The sequence below is a fragment of the Aquila chrysaetos genome, chromosome 20, assembly GCF_900496995.4.
Source record: "Aquila chrysaetos chrysaetos chromosome 20, bAquChr1.4, whole genome shotgun sequence".
Lineage (NCBI taxonomy): Eukaryota > Metazoa > Chordata > Aves > Accipitriformes > Accipitridae > Aquila > Aquila chrysaetos.
In genome coordinates, this window is record NC_044023.1 from 14571144 (window position 1) to 14589924 (window position 18781).

At 54.0% G+C, this 18781-nt stretch overlaps 1 protein-coding gene across 2 annotated transcripts in view; it reads right to left on the minus strand.

The window, feature by feature from the left end:
* Positions 1-16475, minus strand: part of FAM107A (family with sequence similarity 107 member A) — a 32007-nt gene extending 15532 nt beyond the window's left edge. Inside the window, exons 1-2 of one of the 2 annotated variants that reach the window (XM_030043619.2) lie at positions 16282-16475; positions 3030-3093 (exon numbers count right to left, since the gene is read on the minus strand). In XM_030043619.2, the coding sequence (XP_029899479.1) occupies positions 3030-3093; positions 16282-16305 (88 nt within the window). In that variant the 5' untranslated portion in view covers positions 16306-16475. Of the gene's footprint in view, positions 1-1546; positions 2169-3029; positions 3094-16281 lie in introns of those variants that run through there. The other variant, XM_030043618.2, reaches the window with a different exon arrangement.
* Between the last annotated feature and the right edge of the window lie 2306 nt (positions 16476-18781).

Here is an 18781-nt window from a genome sequence, read left to right on the forward strand (position 1 = left end):
GGTGAGATGGTACCAGCTCCCATCCTCACTGTGATTTTTCCTCTCCTCCGGTTCCTGCCTTGCCAGCAGCTCGGGGACATCTCATACTGATGGACCTGGCACGCTCCCCCATGCCTGTCACCAGGTGACCGTATCACTGATAAATGATACGCGTGCTCCAGAAAGGAGGCAAAGAGCCTTTGTCTGCTTTTAATCTATAGTTTTAAATAATTAAGCAAGGCTAATTCTGGTATTTATAATGCAATACGGTGAATGTAACTCGATGTGGCCGCCGTGGGAAGCAGCTCCCAGCTATCGGGTGGCTGCCTGGGGACAGCAGGCGTGCGTGCCCTGGGTCCCCTCGCCTTCCCTCAGCCCTGACGTTCAGGAATAAACCCCATGATGGTGGGGGGTCGGAAAGGAAAAGCAAACCCTGACGGAAATGTGAAATAGGGCAGGGGGACACAGCCCTGCAGCTCCTGGCACTGCTGCCCCATGTCACCACTCTTCCTGCCTCCGCCTCTCTGCTGAGCATATGTGGGGATGGGGCTGCCCACTAGTACAGCCCATGCTGCTCACCAGTACAGCCTGAGCTCCCCACCAGTACAACCAGTTCTACCCATCAGAACAGCCAGTGTTCTCCCACCAGTATAGTCAGTCTCCCCAGTCCAGTCAGTGCCCCCAGTTCTGCCCACCCTTGCCAAGCACCGTGCCAGCACTGCGGGGCTGGGGTCCCCCATCCCACTCATGCACATGTATTTGGAAGAGAGAAATCCCAGCAGGTTTGGGGCTAGCTGAGCTGTCTGTAGTGTAGAAGTTACCGGTACCGTGTTTTGTGCTGGCTAGTGCTGGAAATGCTTGTACAGTCAGGCAGCAGCAAGCTCCCCCCTGACTGCAGGCAGACAGGCTTGGGTGTGCTGGTTAATCATCTCATTTAATTACCTTGGACTGTGATAAGCAAAGATAACAAGGCTGGGATCCCACTCTGTTAGCAATCACCAAGGGATGTCAGCCCCGTACCTTTTGCAAGCGGCATGTGGAGCGGCTTGTTTAGTTTTGTTAAGCAGTGACAGATGCTTAGCAGTCTTCCTCGATAATCACAAACTTACTTTTAATATCTCATCAAATATTTGCTCTGTGCCTTTGATAGAGATGCACATCAATCATTAATGAGTGTTTTAAGGTAGCTCAAAGGTATTTTGTTGAATGCAGAGAAAATCCTCCCACGTTGGTTTGCAGGGATTGTATTAGCAAGTGCCCCCTGTCCAGCCCAATGCCTCGCCAAGAAGGTTTGAATCACAGCAAGGGTTTGCTAAAGGAATTTCTTGCGGGATATGGGTCCGTTTTGAAAGCCAGAAGCAGAAGGGCAGCTTCTCAACCAGCTACTGAAGTATTAAAGTAACATGACATCGCAAATAAAATTTAAAACAGGGTCCAAAGTCACCTGTGCGTAAACACGTATGCAGCGCAGACTAATCCCACGGGGGCTCAGCGGCCCGTCCCCGCAGAGGGGAGATGGCAGAGAAGCAGGGACCCCCTGGGGCGGCTCGGGGGGCCCTGGGCTTACCTGATTTCCGCAGCGTGGCCCTGGGGAGCCCGGGGGGCAGGTGCTGCCCCGCGCCCCACGACACGGGGCTGCGGGGGCTGAGGCTGCCGCTTCTGCCCGGCTGCGCTCGCGCCTGCATGACTTTTGGCCGGGTTCCGACGAAGCTGTCTGGCTCCTGCCAGGTCTCTCCGGTGGGAGCAGGGACGGAGGGTCGCGTGGAGGCGGCTGCTGCACCGTCGCTCCCTCCCCGCCGCTCTCACCACCCCACGGGGAACCCACCGAGGGCTGGAGCTCAGCCGGCGGCAGCCGGCGGCCTTGCCCGCTCCTCAGGGCTGGTCCCAAAGGTCTCTCTGCCACCCTGAAAACTTGCTCCCTTTGCTCTTCGCTGCTGGATGATGTTTTCCCAGGGTGGATGAATGAGCTAATCGTTTTTCCCCCCCCCAAAGCAAACAGCTCCGAGTGTGCCCAGGCACCCGAGCAGCCTGCTCAGCACGGCCGACGTTGCCGGCAGAGAGGTCACGTCCCTGCTCCACGGAGGACGATATTCTCCTAAGCGTGCCTTAACCACGCTCCCGGAGAAATCAGATCGCCCCAGAGGAAGCCGCACGCCCACTCTCTTTAGCAACCACTGCAACAGCCAAGCCCGGCACCAGGGCAACCGCTCAAGTTATCGTGATTATTCCCCGGCGTGTTGCAACACCCTGTCATCTACTCACTGCTGCTCGGTCCAGGGGGAGCAGCAGCTGCATGCACCCCGCGCGTAAGGGCTGCGGGAGGGAGAAGCAGCCCCTGCACAGGGGCCACGGGCACCCTGGTGGCACCAGGGCTGTGCGATGCCACTGCATTGCTGCCCCAGGCTCCCGCTGCCCCGGGTCTCATCCTGCTGGGACGCAGTCCCTGCCTGGATTGGGCCCCTCGTCCCCCATCCTCGCTGTGGCTGGAGGTACCGTGTTGGCTGTCCCTGAATTGCTATGGCCTGAGAAACCAGAGGCTGCAAAGCTGGGGGAGGAGGAGTTAAACCACCCCAGCAGTTCCTTTTGGCTCTTTAGATGGGTGCTGTGGTCCAGCTCTGCCCGGGTTGCCTGTGCCAGCCTGCAGGCGCCCAGTGTTTCGGTCCCAGGAGGTGGGCAGGGATGGGGCAAAACCATTTCCACCCAGAGGAAGGGGATAAGGGAAGCCGGGTGGCACCGCCATGGTGCCCAGCACATTAACGTGCTGCGGCACCCATGGGTGCACGCGCTGTCACGGTCACGTCCTGGCCTGACATTCCCAGCCCCGTGAAGGACTGCAGAAAGAGGCCAGGCTGCCGTGGGCATGGGGGTGCTTATTCACTTATTTTCACCTCTCCACATTTTGCTCCTCTCCATGTCCCAGCATTTTCCCCCATCCCAGCCGTGTTTTCCAGCCAAGGGCTCAGCAGCACCGGGTGTGAGCAGAAGCCCCAACCTCTCCCAGCTCGCCTGGCAAAGCCCTCCATGGGGCAGCACCGGCTGCTGGCACTCACCCGAGCCACCGCTCCTGGGCTTCCCGCTTCCACTTGGACACTTGGGCTGAAGGGAATATTCTTTCTGGAAGAAAAGACAAGGGAGAAATGGAAAAGGACTGTACAGGTATTGCGCTGTTACAGGAGATGAAACGTAGGAGGAGTTGCCAGTCATTTGCTACTAGAGACTTAAAAAAAAAATATTATTTTTTTTAACTTCCTGACCAGGAGCTGTTAAATTTAATTGGCATGGAGCATCAGATGCAGGAGACAAGAGGCAGGCTGGTCCACATTCCCCGGTGTGTGCTATGTGCGTACGTGTGCTTGCGTGAGTGCGGTCAGCCCGTCCTGACCAGCCGTGGGTTAGACATGGGAAGGGTTTTGAAGATCACACGCAGTTTTTGCCCCAAGACCAAGGCTGTGGTGGAGGACAGGGCTTTAAGTGGGGAGGCCGTGTAGTTTGTCTGCTCAAACTGCAACCTGCCTCGCAGCCCACGTGTGCCCCATAAGCTTTTTGTGGCCGTGCAGATTCCCCTCACATCACCCATTGCCCCATAGCCTGGCTGCTCACTTACACCCTCCAAAAAAACATTTGGCTCGATTTCCAACTGAAAAAGAGATGGATGCACATCTGTCCTACTGCCCTGGGGTTGCCTTTGAACAGGCTAAGGGGCAGGTGGTGAGCTTCAGGTCTGAGTTCACTGGAGATGTGTCAAAGGGGGAAAAGAGCATAATTTTAAACCTGCTTTAAGCTCCTGAGTAAGTGTGGTTATGGCTGATAGATGCGCGAGTGGAAAAGGGCTGTGATCCATCAGCACCTGCTTTCGACTGAGTAAAACAAATTGGAAAAAGGCAAGCTAAATTTTTTGGACATACTTCTGTCTGATATGCCCTGGTGCCTGACCAGCTGCACATCTGGGCTCCTCTGTGCAGGGAAGTGGGTTTGCGGGGTGCTTAGGATCTCCCATCCTGAGCCAAAGGACTTTCTATGGCAAAGCTGTTTTCCTAGGAGCTCTTTGCACAACGATTCTCTTTGCTATCTAAATTAGTAAGCAATCTCACCCTGTGCTCCTAAATCTTTGGGATTAACAAAAAGCCTTTGTATTCCCCCTGTAGCTCCCTGAAGGTTACTGTGTGAAGGCGGTTGATTGCTGGGTGATATTTATCTGGAGTGGCTCCTACAGACAAGGAGTTGCGTCATTCACCAACTGCCCCCGTGTTTCTTATGAAGTGGCTTCGTGTCCCAGGAGAAGGTGACATGGGGAGCTCATCCCAGCATCACTCACTGCGTCTCCTGTGCCCCGCACGGCCCCATGTTGCTGTGAATGCTGTGGGGGTTTTGCAGGAGGGGGTCTTGTTTGGAGGTGTCACCTCCAGAGGAGCAAGCCCAGGGGAGTCCCCGTGCCAGGAGCTGGCAGAAGAGCAGGCTCATTTCTTGGGACTTGGACTCTGCCCTGCTGAGGAAGTGACATGTTTTTTTTCATTCAACGTGCATGTAAAGGGAAAATAACGCTGTGCTGAACGTGCACCTGGAGTGTCACTGGTGGGTGGCTGTGCAGTTAATGAAGGAATGCTGGGAAGAGGAAGATGGCTCTGGGGGAGCCCACAGCCAGGTCCTTGTTACTGTGCCTGTACATTAGATTGACTTTTAGCTGCTGAGTTACTTTGCTAGCAATGCTGGCTGTCATTTCTCTAGCCAATTGCTGTGGCACCAGGAGCTTTCTTGTGTGGACACGTCACCTGGGTCTTAAAAAACCCAGACGTGTCAGGTGAGTGCCCAACACAAATACTGGCTTTTCCATGCTTGTGTAATGCAGCCAGCTGACGTGAATGCAATGACAGGGAGATAACGCTGCCGCTGAGATGGGCTTGCCGTCCACCCAGCCGCACCGCTGGGGAGCCTCGATGCGAGCTGTGAATTACAGAGCGGACAGCTCTGCCTGGCCCTGCCTGCCTGTATCTTTATTAAATCTCCACTCTCAGCATGGGGTTGGGAGTGCAGCATCGCTGCCAGTCATGTCCGGGCTCCCGATCCGCAGACAAAATCCTGGCCTTGCTGAAGTCACCTGGGGCTGGGACTTGAAGGCAGACAGCGTTTCACCTCCTGCTGCCGGGAGGTCTTGGAGGCTAGTTAAACATTTCCTCGGCTGGGTTAATGCTAGACATTGGCTCAGGTGCTGCTTGTGGTGGCGGGGACCGGCCGGGCAGCCCAGCCCTCCTTCCCACGCTGTGTGCCCTGGCCCCCAGCACAAATTTAATGCAATCCCACTACAATCTAAGAAGTTGTGCTGGCTGCACTGTGGCGGTGACCTTGGCGGTGGCAAAGCCAAGGGCAGGGGACGTGTAGGCTGGTCAGAGCTCTGCCTGGTCCCCAATACCCGGTCACCTCTGTGGCACGGGGTGGCTGGAAACACACTCCTGCTAATCTCCACTCGAGCCATTAGTGTGTTTGCAGAGCAGGATGGCTTCTTGCACCTCCCTGGCTCACAAGGGAGAGTTAATGATTGCCCAGATGATAGAGATTTTTGCCTGCTCCTCATGAAACAAAGCGGGTTACATGACTCTGTCCCCAACCCAGCTGGGCAGGGGGACGGGTACCGCAGGAGTCAGAGGACTTCGTTTGTCACAGTGAGGGCTCAGACAGGGAGGGCGTATTACAGTAAATGGGCAGAAAATGCCTGCGATTTCCTCAAACCTCCTATTCCCATGTGAAAATCACTTCTGCGTGCAGTGCGACTGCATCTTGCCAGGAGTAAGAAGTAGTAATAAAATCTAGCATTGGATAGTAACACTGTGCCCCTCTGCAGGTGAGCAGGACAGATGCAAGTGTGCCAGGCAGATGGAGAAGCTGCCCCAAGCCCACCTGGTACTTCCATCCATGGCAGCAGCAACCAGCCGGCAGTGGCCCCGGCCAGGGAATTTCTCCAGCAAGAAAGGAAGGATCCTGAAGACACTGCTGATGAGAGCAGGTACACTTCCAACCCATAGGACGGCTCCTGTCTGGGATCCCCAGCCTGCTTCGACCATGTCAGACAGGACACCTACCACTTCAGCTGGAATTAGCCTGGCTATTAAGTGGGGTTAAATGCAACAAAGCAACATAAAGTATAAATAGTAAGTAGTCTCATGTACTTTTACTGTTCTATGTTACTCGCAAACATCCTGGGCATCATTCTATCCCAGCAGAACCGTGCCTGGCCCCAACTCTGATTCACAGCAAAGAGCTCCTGCAGCAAATGTCTGGAGGCAGTTTCACAAGTATAGGCTGCTTTGAACCACCAGCCCTAACCAGGCATCCTCCTCCACGGCTCCCCGCTCAGGGAGTGCAATGCTCCTACTGCAGCTTAAAGCCAGCCTTCCTGTGTAAACCATTAATCAGTGTTACTTGTCCTACACATGGGTGCTCTAATATTTACTTGCAGCAAAATTGATAGCCAGTAATTTTGGACCATGTCTGTGCTTTGATGAAAGCAATTAGGGAAATGAGCTGTCAGTGTGGTCAGAGCACAAGCCACGGAAAGGGCGAGGAGGATGGCTTCAGGCAGGTTCAGATCAATACAAGTGCCATTAAGGTGCAATATCATAACATCTATATTGCACTGTAGCCAAAGTCTGAGTGAATAAATTAGGCAAGAAATTGCTGCAATCAGATCATGGTGATAAAGAGGTATTAAAGTGGGCAAAATGCCACCCAGGCTGAGAACTGATGTGAATCTCCCACAGACCTGGTTTTGGGAGGGAGGCACCATTAGCAGGGTTGGAAATTGCCCAACCTATTTGGGAGTAGATGGGCTCAGAGAAAGGTACTTTGTCCATAAGGTGCTGTAGCAGCTGCTGACATCGGTGTTCAATGAATGAACACATCCGTTGATTAAAATAGTCTTATTGCTTAACCCAGAGGCTTTGAAAGAAGTTGTCATGACCTGGAACAAGGCATTGATGGTTGGCAGATCGAAGCCAGCATTTCTGTGTGTGATGAAGCCACAAAACATGGGATTTAGAGGTTAGCCAAATTGTACTCTGCCACTGCTTTCAATTAGCCCCAAATACCCTCTTGCTGCTCCCGGTGCTCTGTATGAAAACGTCTCTTACATGCTCCTGGATGCTGAGACACCGTCTAAGCTGTTGCCCAAATTTTCCAGTGTTATTGCTGAATTCTGGTCTATCTGTGCTCATTTGCAGCATCTGGGACTGATCCAGAGACCTCAATGAAATCATCCACTGGAAGAAACTTTTGAGGATTAGTATGACTTTTTCCCATCTGTGATGTCAATGCACAAAAATCTGTCAGCTTGATTGTTTTGCTGCAAAGTCTTGCCATGTGAGGCGTTGAGGCTTATTTGATTCAGCAAGCTGGTGCACATGTTTGCCGGGATGATACCATTTTCTTGTTAAGGAGAAACAGAGAGAAAATCAGCAGCATGCCCCAATGCCTAGTCTTGCTGCTAACTCCCTGCTGGCCTTGGCCAGAGGAAGTGCTGCAGTTTAGATGAATTTCCAAAATTTCTTGAGGGCTCGGAAAGGCAGTATAACACCCCCTCCCTCTGGAGCTGGCAGACTGGGCTCTGCCTTCCCGGCGGAGGTCATGACGTAGCTGCTATCGGGGCTGTTGCGAGAAACTGTGGGTTTCTCTCTCTTGCAGGGCAGAGCAATGCTGGGTTCAGGAGAGTTACTTCCCGGCGGGGAGCTTGACTGTTGTCCTGGTTTCAGCTGGGATAGAGTTAATTTTCTTTCTAGTAGCTGGTATAGTGTTATGTTCTGGATTTAGTATGAGAATAATGTTGATAACACACTGATGTTTTCAGTTGTTGCTAAGTAGTGTTTATATGAAGTCATGGATTTTTCAGCTTCTGATGCCCAGCCAGCAAGAAGGCTGGAGGGGCTCAAGAAGTTGGGAGGGGACACAGCCAGGGCAGCTGACCCCAACTGGCCAAAGGGGTATTGCATTCCATGTGATGTCATGCCCAGTATATAAACTGGGGGGAGTTGGCCTGGGGGGGATCGCTGCTCGGGAACTAACTGGGTGTCGGTTGGTGGGTGGTGAGCAATTGCATTTTGCATCACTTGTTTTGTATATTCCTTTTGTTATTATTGTTGTATTTTTTATTATTATTGTTATTATTATCATTTTCTTCCTTTCTGTCCTTTTAAACTGCTCTTATCTCAACCCACAAGTTTTACTTTTTTTTCCCCAATTCTCTCTCCCATCCCACTGGGTGGGGGGAAAGTGAGTGAGCGGCTGCGTGGTGCTTAGTTGCTGGCTGGGGTTAAACGACAACAACCATGCACATTCCTCCGCTCCCAGCTCATTACAGGACACCATTCTTTTGGCAGGTTTTGCAATCGGGGCTGGCAGGCACCCAGGAGTCCACGTCCAGGCACATCCCAGAGCTCCTGAGCCAGCAGCTGTGACATCTGCTGCCACGGCATTGCCCTTGTCATGGGAAGGGGTCTCAGCAGGGTCTCCGAACCACCACGGCATCCAGGGCTCGCTCCAGCCCAGCACCCAGCCCCATGGCTCCCTGTGCCGGGCCGCCCGCCGCCCTGCCGCCCTTGCCCAGCCCTCCACACGCACCTGCCCGGGGGTGAGCAGGTTTTTCGAGTGAAGCTGTGAGCTTGTATTACTCCTGGTCCCTGGCCACAACCATAGCTGATTTCACTATCGTATTGCAAAGGACTCTAAGAAATATCAAGTTATTGGTGTAACATTTCATTACCGGTCTCTTGACCTCTACAGATCTGCAGCATTTCTTGGGCTAAGGCAGAGCTGAGGGCGGATGCTTGCAGCCACTCTTATGAGGGCGACCAGGCGCCTCGGGGATTTTTTGACAACAGCAATTTGTAAATTTAGGTTTGCAGAAGGAGGCTGGGCTCTCCGTCTGGATACGGGGCCGGGCTCACGTTACTGCAGCTCCAGTGCCACTCTCTCGGGGAGCACCACCCAGGTGGCCACTTTGCTGCCTAGTCGAGTGGAAAATTACAAATGCTTCAAATAGCACTTGGTGTTATTTTATTCATAAAGAAAACATGATTTGACACAGATGAATGCTGCGCTGACCTCCGCCTGTCTTTGTCACCAATGGCACTCCCCTCCCAAATTTGCCTGGCGGGGCTGGCCCCAGAAGGCAAGCACAGCCCTCCCGCGGCCCTGAAAGCTGGCAAATTGAGTCCGATTTCACGGACTGCCCAGAAAAAAGTGCAAAAAAGCTAAAGCCGGGAAGCAGCAGCATGGGAAGGGGAGCTCGCTGGAGCCGCCAGCCCTGGGACAGGGATCCCCACCAAAATCCCTGGCAAGCACGAGGCCCTGTGGCTGGGGAGATGGAGTGCGATGCACCAGACCTCAGCCAAAAATTTCCTGCAGATTAATGAGAGCAATCAGTGACAGGGCTCAGCCCCATGGCAGCCGGTGCGCAACGCTCATTTGTCAGCATTCAAGCTGACTGTGAAGACCGACATCCTGCTGCGAAGGGCACAGGGAGGCACTCGGCAGCTCCCCAGCACAAACTGGAGCAGCGCATCCATCCATTGGCGTGGTGCCGATGGACCTGCTGTTCTCCTTTGGTCCTAAGGAAATCCTTGCCTGCAGTTCAGTGCTTTTTAATCTGCTCCTTTGCAATGTGCAGAGCGCATAACGCTGCTGCATGCCAGGACAAAGCCAAATTCTTGCCCCGCTCTCTGTTGGCAATACCTGCATTGCCCACCTCAGTATTGATAACAGCAGTTAAGCTGTTGCTATGGATAAACCATTTTTTACCTGTCTCAGGAGCTTGTTTTTGCCCTGTGCTGGAGGTGTGGTACCACTGATGATGTGAAAGACCGCTCCACTATTTCTGGGGATGCTGCTGACTGCACGGGAAGAGCATCAGTCACCGGCACAAAAGGGCTCCAGCCCTGGAGCGAATTGCTGTCATGCTGCAGAGGGACCATTAAGACACCCTAAAGTACCTTGAAGAATGGCATTTGGCAAAAATGGAGACTTATGCCACATGAATAATAGGGACAATATTTATTTCTGGCACTGTGCCATGCTGAGCCACCAGGCTGCAGTGGCATCATGACTCCATTTCACAACTAGGGACTATAAGTTAAGGGCCAAGGATAGTGCTGTCATCAGAAATCTGCTCTTCTGACACCACCTTGTTGTGCTTGTTACCTGGCCGGTGTCACCACGATTGGTCCTTAACTTGGAAAAATGGGGTTTGAGAAAAATAAGGGCAGAAATGCCCCAGCAGCCCCAGGCACTGCTGGTAGCAGGCTGGCCAGGCAGAGCGGGGTGGTCTGTTCCCTGCGGGCAGCGTGTGCCAGTGGCAGCTGGCTGGGTCCTGTGCAGGGGGGACCCCGAAAGGAAGGGGCCAAAAGGGAGGAGTTCTGGCTGTTATCTGGGACGAGATGCCACCTGCCAGGCTGCCCGCCACCACGGGCTGCAAACGGAGGAGGCAGCAGAGGAAAAGGTGAAGTGTCCTGTTATCGCAGGGCTCACGAGAAGGCAGCAGGCACCACTCGAACAAGCTCCCCACGAGCAGAGTGAAGCAGCGAAGCGGTGAAGCCTTTAATTGCTTTAATCCATTTTTATTTGAGGACCGCTGAGCCATCCCAGACCTGGCAGCTGCTGCAATTCCCATGCAGTGATCTTCTTGGTCTCCCCACGAGTGCATCGTGCACCTCCCGTCAGTCTGAGCCCTCTTCCGTGGCTCCCAGGCAGCCCCAGATGCTGCAGGCAGCATTGGCCGGTGCCGGCCAGCCTCTGCCCTTCCTCTGGAGTGGCTGGCAGCACGCTCCTCTGCGTCCTGCCCAGCACCTTCAACCACGGATCAATCCCCTGTGTCACAGCTTCTCACGCACGGACTGGTGAGATGCGCTCGGTTGCCTTACTGGCCCGGGGGGTGCGTGTTCTGCACTTGTGTGCGCACCTGTATGCTGCTTCGGGGCAAAGTCAGCTGTCTGGAGGGTCGGTATGGATATCACGGCAGCTGGATTTGCACAGTGATGAAGGGTGCAGCACGTAGGCTGCTGATCCGGCACAGCTGCAGAAGCAGCAGTGCAGGTTGGGGAAGGCAGAGCCTTAAACTGGGGCAGCTGTGTCAAAATTAATTCCCTGCCTGCACTGAGCCCATATAAGCCCTCTCAGGACCAACACGTCAGCCTCTCTGGAGGTGGGGAGTGGGTTATGTTAAGTGTTGGAGCTGGTTTACCTGTGCTGTCTGGGTACATGGGATGAAGAGGTAAGAAATAAAGCTGTGATTTCTTTCCAGGAGGTAGAGCAACCCACTGTAATGAGTTTGGCTTCTGAGGGCTGGGATGCTACAGCATTTTATTTTACTTTCTTTGAAAGCTACAAAAGCCTGGAGCAGTGTCTCTGCTTAATGAGAGTCCCCAGATGTCACCACCTGGGGGACTTTAAGGGGTTGAAGAAGAGGCAGGATAAAGTCACCTTAGAGGGCTTCTGTGGAGGTTTTGGGACCAGCCCTGGCCCAGCTCTCCTGCTCTGTGCTGGGCTGTGTCAGATGGATGAGATGACTTACAGGTGTTTGCCGTCTCATAAGGCTGAGCTGTTATTTTCTAGGTGTATGTTATTTTTGCCCAGAAATGGGCTTTTCATCAACGATCTCCCCAGTCTCATGAGGCACTTGGGATTTTTCAGGTATGCAACGTCATCAGCTCTTGCTCCTGTCCCTCTAAACCAAGGCTTGTTGCAAGCAGCACGTGGCAAACCCTTCTCCCCAAGCAGCGCAATGCTCCACAACACTGGAATGTTGCGGTTCCCAGTTGCCTTCTGATTTTTGGATTTGCTCCCGGGGCCAGTGCCACCAAACAACTGGTGGCATTCAGTGACTGTCGGTGGGACTTGTTCTGCTCCTGGGCCTTGGCACCTGCAGTCCCTCTTGCTGAAAGCAGAGCGGCAGCCCTGGCTGGCGAGGGGGGACAGCCACCGCTCCAGGGGCAGAGCAGGCAGGGTCCCACGGAGGGCTCTTGTGCTGCCTGGGCACGGGGATGCTTTCAAAGAGCTGGCAGGGACACTGGCTACCAGCTTTCTGAAATGGCTGTCAGGGAGAGCCAGGAAAATCCCACTGTGCCTGCCAGTCTGTGGAGCACGATGGGGCAGCGGTGTGCCAGCCCCACGCCTCGGAGGGCTGCGTCCCTATAATGTCCCCTCTCACACGAGAGGGGCTGCTGCACCACGGAGCCTCTCCTGGGTGTCACAAGCTGCCGCGTTTCGTGCCTCCCTGTCTTTCTGTGGTCGAGCTCTTCCATCCCTTCTGGGAGCAATTTGGGCCTTATTCCTCGTCTCATTTTTGAAGCAGTTTCAGTTCCAGCTACTGCCCATGCTGGTAGCTGAAGGGAAGATGCTGGTGATGACAGGTCCTGGGACTGCCTCCTTTGGCCTCCTGTGATCGGTGTCCCTGTACCAGGACAGCCACTGTGCTAGTCCTTTCGTGGCGGTTTCTTCCCTGTGCTCTGCTGCACTGGCATGAAACAGCCCTTTTCTTTCTCATTATAAACCTCTCCTCTGCCAGCCACAGACACAGCTCCTCTTGTTTGCCTTGTTCACTCCTGTGCATTCCAAAACAAGGGTCCAGGATTTTTGTAGTCAGGATAAGAGTTTCTAAGCTCTTGAATGGCAAGAACCAGCTTTTTGGTCAATCTGTGTCTTTCATTTAATAATACAGACTTCCTAAAATTTCCCTTTAAATGTTGCCTTGGCATTTTGGAGCTCTGCTCCCTGCTGGACCACAGTTTTTGCAGTCAGTGCTAGTCAAGAAAAGTGATGGTGCTGAGCGCGGTGGATGCTGCTGTAGCTGGAGTTACCATGCATGCACGGACCTCGTGCTGGGCTGATGCCAAGCAGGATACATGAGTGCGGAGCTGAACTGTCAGGGTTAGTCCCACAGGAGGGATGTCTGCTTTTGGGTGTTTACCTGTGTGTGGGATCTGGGGAAGGGAGTCCCTTGCTCAGCATCAAGCGATGCTGGGAAGATATGACTGCTGCTTTTTGCCTCCTTCAGGATGGGTGGAAAACCCTGAAAATCACAGCTTTTATTCTCTCCCTGCCCTGTGACAGCAGCAGACAGATGCCTTTTTAAGACTAAGACTAGTCTCCTGACAGACAAGATGACTGACTTTTACACAGATGCTTAGTAGGAACATGACCCTGCTATTACCCACAGTAGAGCCGCTGGAAGGACAGCGGCACTTATTCATCTGTTTGAGAGCCTCCTCCTGCCAACAAGGGGCAGAGCAAGAGAATTATTCCACCTCCCACCCTTTTGCAGAGGAACTTTTTTAGGACTTGCTTTTTATTCTGGAGCTGAAGTGTTGATTTTTTTTTTTTTTTTTTTTTGTAGCCTTCACTTCCCTTGTGCCCTGAAGAGAAGGGTGGATAAAAGACCAGAGAGTATGTCCTGTGTGAGCTGGGACACAGGTGAAAGCAACTTCTCCAGCCAGGCTGTGGGGTCACCCTCACTGGTGGGGTGAGCTGTGTTCATGGAGAAATCCCACCAGCAGCTCCCAGAAATGCTGGTCCTATCCTGCAACGCTCAGATGGAGGAGTTTTAAAGGATGCTCTCAAAGGCCCAGTTTTCAGCATGGGCAGCCAGGTACTGCGGTTTGCGTGAACAAGTGGAACCTCTCTCCCTGGCGCTGGCATGCTGCCTCTTGTTGTTTTAAACAAGCTGCAGAGCAAAGCTCCCTGCTCAGCAGCAAGGCTAATCCGGGCTCATCTGACATTAGTGTAAACTGACACTCTTGGGAATTTGGGGACAGAAAACTTTCCCTGGGGAAGCGGACACTATGCAAACCCTGCCTCGAGAAACCAAGGAGAAAAGCAGTGGAGAGGTGCAGGAGCCTGGAAACAACCCTGTCGGCTGCCTGGGGGTCTGGGGGCATCTGCCTGGGCACCCTGGGGAGCTGCTGCCGGGGAGGCTGTGCTTGCAGGATTATTTGAAGGTGGTTTGCTGTGGTTGGAGGGATGTTAGCCACATTCCTGTGCCCAGTGGGGCTGGTGGTCTGCAGAGCTGAGGAATCGGCAGGGAATCGGCACGGGCTCTGCAGCACCCCTGAACCGGCCCCTGTCAAAGTCCGTGCCTCGAAGCGAAGGGTACCCTGGCAGGGGACTGCGTCTTGCCGGAGCCCTGCTGTCGGCTTGGACCCGGGGGACAGTGGTGATACCAGAACAGGTTTTTTGGGAGCAGCTGCAGCCTTTGAAAGTAGAAATGTCCTTGGAGCCCCACTGGCAGCCTTTCCGGTCCCTTTTGTTGTGGAGCTGGGGATTGCCTTGCACTCCACAATCCGCTACTGTAATCCCCTTGGAGCGCTGCTCTGGTCTAAATTTAAAAGGGGTGCAGCTGAGACTGCTAATGCGGGCAGTGCTGGCGAGGGGTGCTGAGCCTTCCTCCCGCTCTGCGCTCCTGTGTGGGTCCTCTCTGGGCTGTAGCTGGTGGATGGGGTCATGCCTGGCAGATCCCCGTGCCCTGAGCTGTGCTGGTTCTGCGAGGGCTGGGGGAAGGAGAGCTTTCCTGCCTGGCACCTGGACCCAACCTGGTCCTCTGGGACGGCTGGAGCCCACTGTTCAGGCCCACCCTGGAAATGCAGCAGAAGGAGCTTTCTTGTTTCTATCCCCCCTCAGCTTCAGCCTAAGGGTAAAGCACTGACCCAGGAGCTGCCAGTCAAACATCCCCGCTTGGTGCCAGCTGGGCGGTGGCACAGCTTTTTGTCAACCTGAGCAGCGTTTGGGAGGCTGAAACAGGAGTGAAATCTCTGACCTTTCGGTGCCCATGGAAGTAAAACCGTCTCAGAGCTTTTTGGGGCTGCCAGCAAGCTGATGCGACAGGAGATCCTGAGCTCCCGGGAATGTTTCAAAGCCAAGCCATTCAGTGCCGGGCTGTGGTGGGATCGTGGTGTTTTGGAAAGAGGGAGCAATGGGAAAAGCTGTCCAAAAGCCATCTGGTCTGGTGGTCGGGAGGCCGGCGTAGATTGCTTTGTATGCAGGAGGGCTGAACTGGGTGGCGCTGAGCCAAGCCTGACCTAACCAGCTTATTTCCCTGCTTTCAGTAATGCCTGTACAAATGCGCTGAGGCCTGAAGGTCACGGCCACGTGAGCAAAGGTCTGGGGATTAGCTGCGGGCAGAGCACGGCTCCTCCCGGGTGTGCTGTCGTAGCCCCGAGCCCCACGGACGATCGTGGCTCCCCTGTGCGCTGCAGCCAGCGTGGCATCGGCACCTCGGATGGGTGTCGGAGAAGCCGGGGGCTGGCTGGGAACAGCACCTCCTGTACCTGGCATTTCTCTGAGGTCCGGGAAAACAGATAAATGTTTACTAGTCCCACATCAGCCCCGATTTTCCTTCCAGGTGTTGGTAACACTGGCCAGCGGGTTGCTTTTATGCATGTTACCCCTGCAACAGTGTCTATCTCTGCTTTTGGAAGAAAGCCCAGCAGGTTTGCAAACTTCTGAAAGGCACCTGGTTTGGATGTGCCCGCACCTCTGAAGGCCACAGACCGTGCCCAGCTGGGCATGCAGGGTGCCTCCTGGGGCAAAGTGTCACTGCTGTCCCCACTGTAATAGAAGTTATTGACCTAGTGCGGTGCATGAGTGCATTTCTCTTGGAGCTGGGAGACAAGCTACAGAAGTCTAATGCTGGATCAGGGCATCACAACTGAATAGTGATGATACGTCTCTAGGCACTGATGTCATCAGACATGAAAGCAAAATGACATCTAACAGCATTCTCAGCACAATCATCTCTAGCTGCCTCTGCATGGCTCTGACTCTGTAAAGTCCCATTTCCTTTTGGAGCTGTTTGACTGCTCTCCCTGGGGGATTTGGAGGAGAGGGAGATGTGTGTGGGTGCCAAGGGACCTGGCCCAGCTCCTCCCTATCCTGGGAGGCTCCTAGCAGCAATTCACAGGCCAAGGAATAGTTGGGGCTTGCTCTGTACCACATCTGTGGGAAACAGCCCGCAGGCTGCCGGACGGGCTCGGAGCAAGTCTGATGTTTTTCCCTGGAAAGCCAAACTTTGCCTGTCCTACTGCAATGCTCTGATCCCCTCCTCGCTGTCCTGAAAGCCCCGGCAGGCCCTGATGCTGAGCCCATCAGGTGGAATTACTTAATCCAGCTCTGACGAGTGACACCCACACCCAGGAGCAGGTCCCTCTAATCCCTCACTGCCATCAGCCGCCTTAGCACATGCAGGGCAAAACAAACACCACGTGAGCAGATGGTGCCTTCTCCATCATCCCGCCACTGCTTCAGCAGCCCTGAATAAAACTGCCCCGTTACCTTTTTCCCGTGAGCCGCCCCCATGGTCCGACGTGTTGGCTGTGCTCCGCTCACCCGGGCTGTGGGACCGGCTGGCTCTCTGTGGTCGCTGGCCCCGTTACTCCCGGGGGGATACGCGGCCGTGTAGCTTCTGGCCCCTCGGCGGCTGCTGCGGGGAGACGTAGGTGAAATCCAGCCCGTCTGCAGTGGGGTCGGGCGGGAAAGCTTGCTTTTCCTCCCTTCTCCCAGCACGTGGAGAACTCATTTTCTTCATGCACCTAACGGCTGGCTCGCGCCCAGGCTCTGCCCGGGCACAAAGGCAGCTTTCATGCTGCGGATGCCCGGTTTCTAAGCCGGGATCCGTATTTTGAGAGGCTGTGGAAGATTACAGTAATTGCACTTGACAGGGCAAGATGTCACAGGATGCGGATTCGCCCGGCTGCGGGGCCCCGGCACCCGTCGGTCCTTGCCTGTGGCATCCTTCCTAGCTGCTCCTTTGGTGCTTTGCCGAAATAAATCCGTACCCCCAAAATAAAGGAAGATTATCCCTCTGCTACCTATCTGCATTCTGGCTCTTGGCTCCTGTTGCGGCACTGGATTTTGCAAACTTTGCTCCTGCAAATGCCCCAGGCTGCCTGTTTGCTGCTGCGGTGCTGGAGCTCACCGTGGCCCACAGGTGAGCCCAGGTTACCCGGAGCTGCGTCCTGGGAGGCCGGGCAGGTCAGGGCTTGTGTTTGCTGAAGTCTGTGGGGGATGTGGCACAGTGAAAACCAGCCAGGTAGGTGCCTGTCTCTGCAGTAATACAGCTTTCAAAATGCCAAGGTGCTAAAAAATGTCATTTGGGGATTGCTGTCCCTGCACCCACCACCCTTTTCAGATCTTTCTGAAAAATGGGCAAGTTAAATTTGATTCCCAAAGCCATATTTATACCACTGCCTTTCAGACTCTGGGCTTTTGAAAAGCTCCAATTTATTTATCAGGCCACAGAGGCTTTAGCAGGAATGGTTCTTCAAAACACTGGCTGCTGATTAAGGTCCCTGCACAGGAGTTGCACTTTCAGCTCTCCCTATTGTATTGAAAATAGTGATGTACCTTAGTAACAGCTCCGTGATGGATTCAGAGCTGGTTTTAACAGTCTGTAGCATGCTGAAACAAATTTCCTTTATTTTGGCTTTAAACCAGATTTCTAACGCGCATTGCAAAGGGCTAGGAAGAGTTTCCTGTGGCTGAAAGGGGCTGGTTGTTTTCTGGGCTGTAGCTGATGCTGTGTGCTGGTTTACCTCATGCAGCCGCCTTTACAGCTCTTAGGCTGTTTTCAGTTTGGCTTACGAGAGAATCTAGATCCTTTGAGGGGGCTTAAAATAGTTGGCATATTTATGCTGGCAGTGCAGCAGGGCTGTGTGATGTGAGGGCTGTTGTGTCTGTTGCGTTGTGTTATTTCTCGCTGCTGCTACGGGTAGGGATGATTCAGCGCTTGGGATTAACCGCTGCTGTTGAAGCAGATTTAGGGATTGATTTATGGAGGAGGCTTCCCTCGGTGTGATCAGGTGCATGTTAAGAGCACAGGAGGATAAGCAGGGATAAAATACTACAGCATTGCGGAATTCCTCTGTGTTGGCTGTTTGGGGGTTTCACTTCAGTTTTGCCTTTGGAAGTTCTTATAGGGGTTACACAGTTTGTTTTGGGATTTTTTCTCGGTTAGGGAAAACCAATTGCCTTGCTGGTTTTGGATGGCAGTGCTGGGTTTTGGATCCAGGGTTTCATCCCTAAGGCGGCCGGTGCAGGACAGGCTGTGTCTCTTCCTGGCCTTATCCTGCCAATGCTCCTCACTTCTGCTCTCCTGGGGTGACCTGAGGGCGCAGGTAACGGATGAGAACTGCCTGTTAGAAGCTGTGCTGGGGCAAACCCTGCCGTTAGAGGCAGAAAAGGCTGTGCGGGATAGCCTGTTACCCTGCGCAGCTCCAAGTGCTCCAGCAGAAATGCTCCGCGCTCATCTTCTGCAAAACTGCTCGTCTGCTTTAGGGAATGGGGAAAACCCAGATACGGTCATAGGAAATTAAAGGCTGTATATGATGCAAATTTGTCCCTGTCCATGATAACAGATAAGCCCAGGTCATCACCCACGTAGCTTAACTGATCTCAGCAATGCTTGCGCTCGGGAAGGTTTTGGGTACAGATGGTTGTTGGGTGAATGCATCCAGACACGAGCTGGGGGCAGATGCTCCCCCAGGACCTCCTTGGTGTTGGGCGGCAGCACGGGAACCACCCTGGAAGGAGGTCTGCGGGGCTTTTGCCAGCCTGCATTTGGGCAGGGAGCTCTGCCCCGCTGGCAGCGTCGGCCGGGCCCGGGTTGGGGTGCAGCTCCTGGAGCAAAGCGGGTGCGTGGGTGCCCGCAGCGGGGTGCCAGCCCGGGTGTGTTTTATCGCTCCAGACCGATGCTGGCTCCGGCTCTGCCGGTAAAAGGCTCCCACCTATTGGTTATGCTGCACAACTTCAGCTGCCTGAGAAACTTGGACGTCCA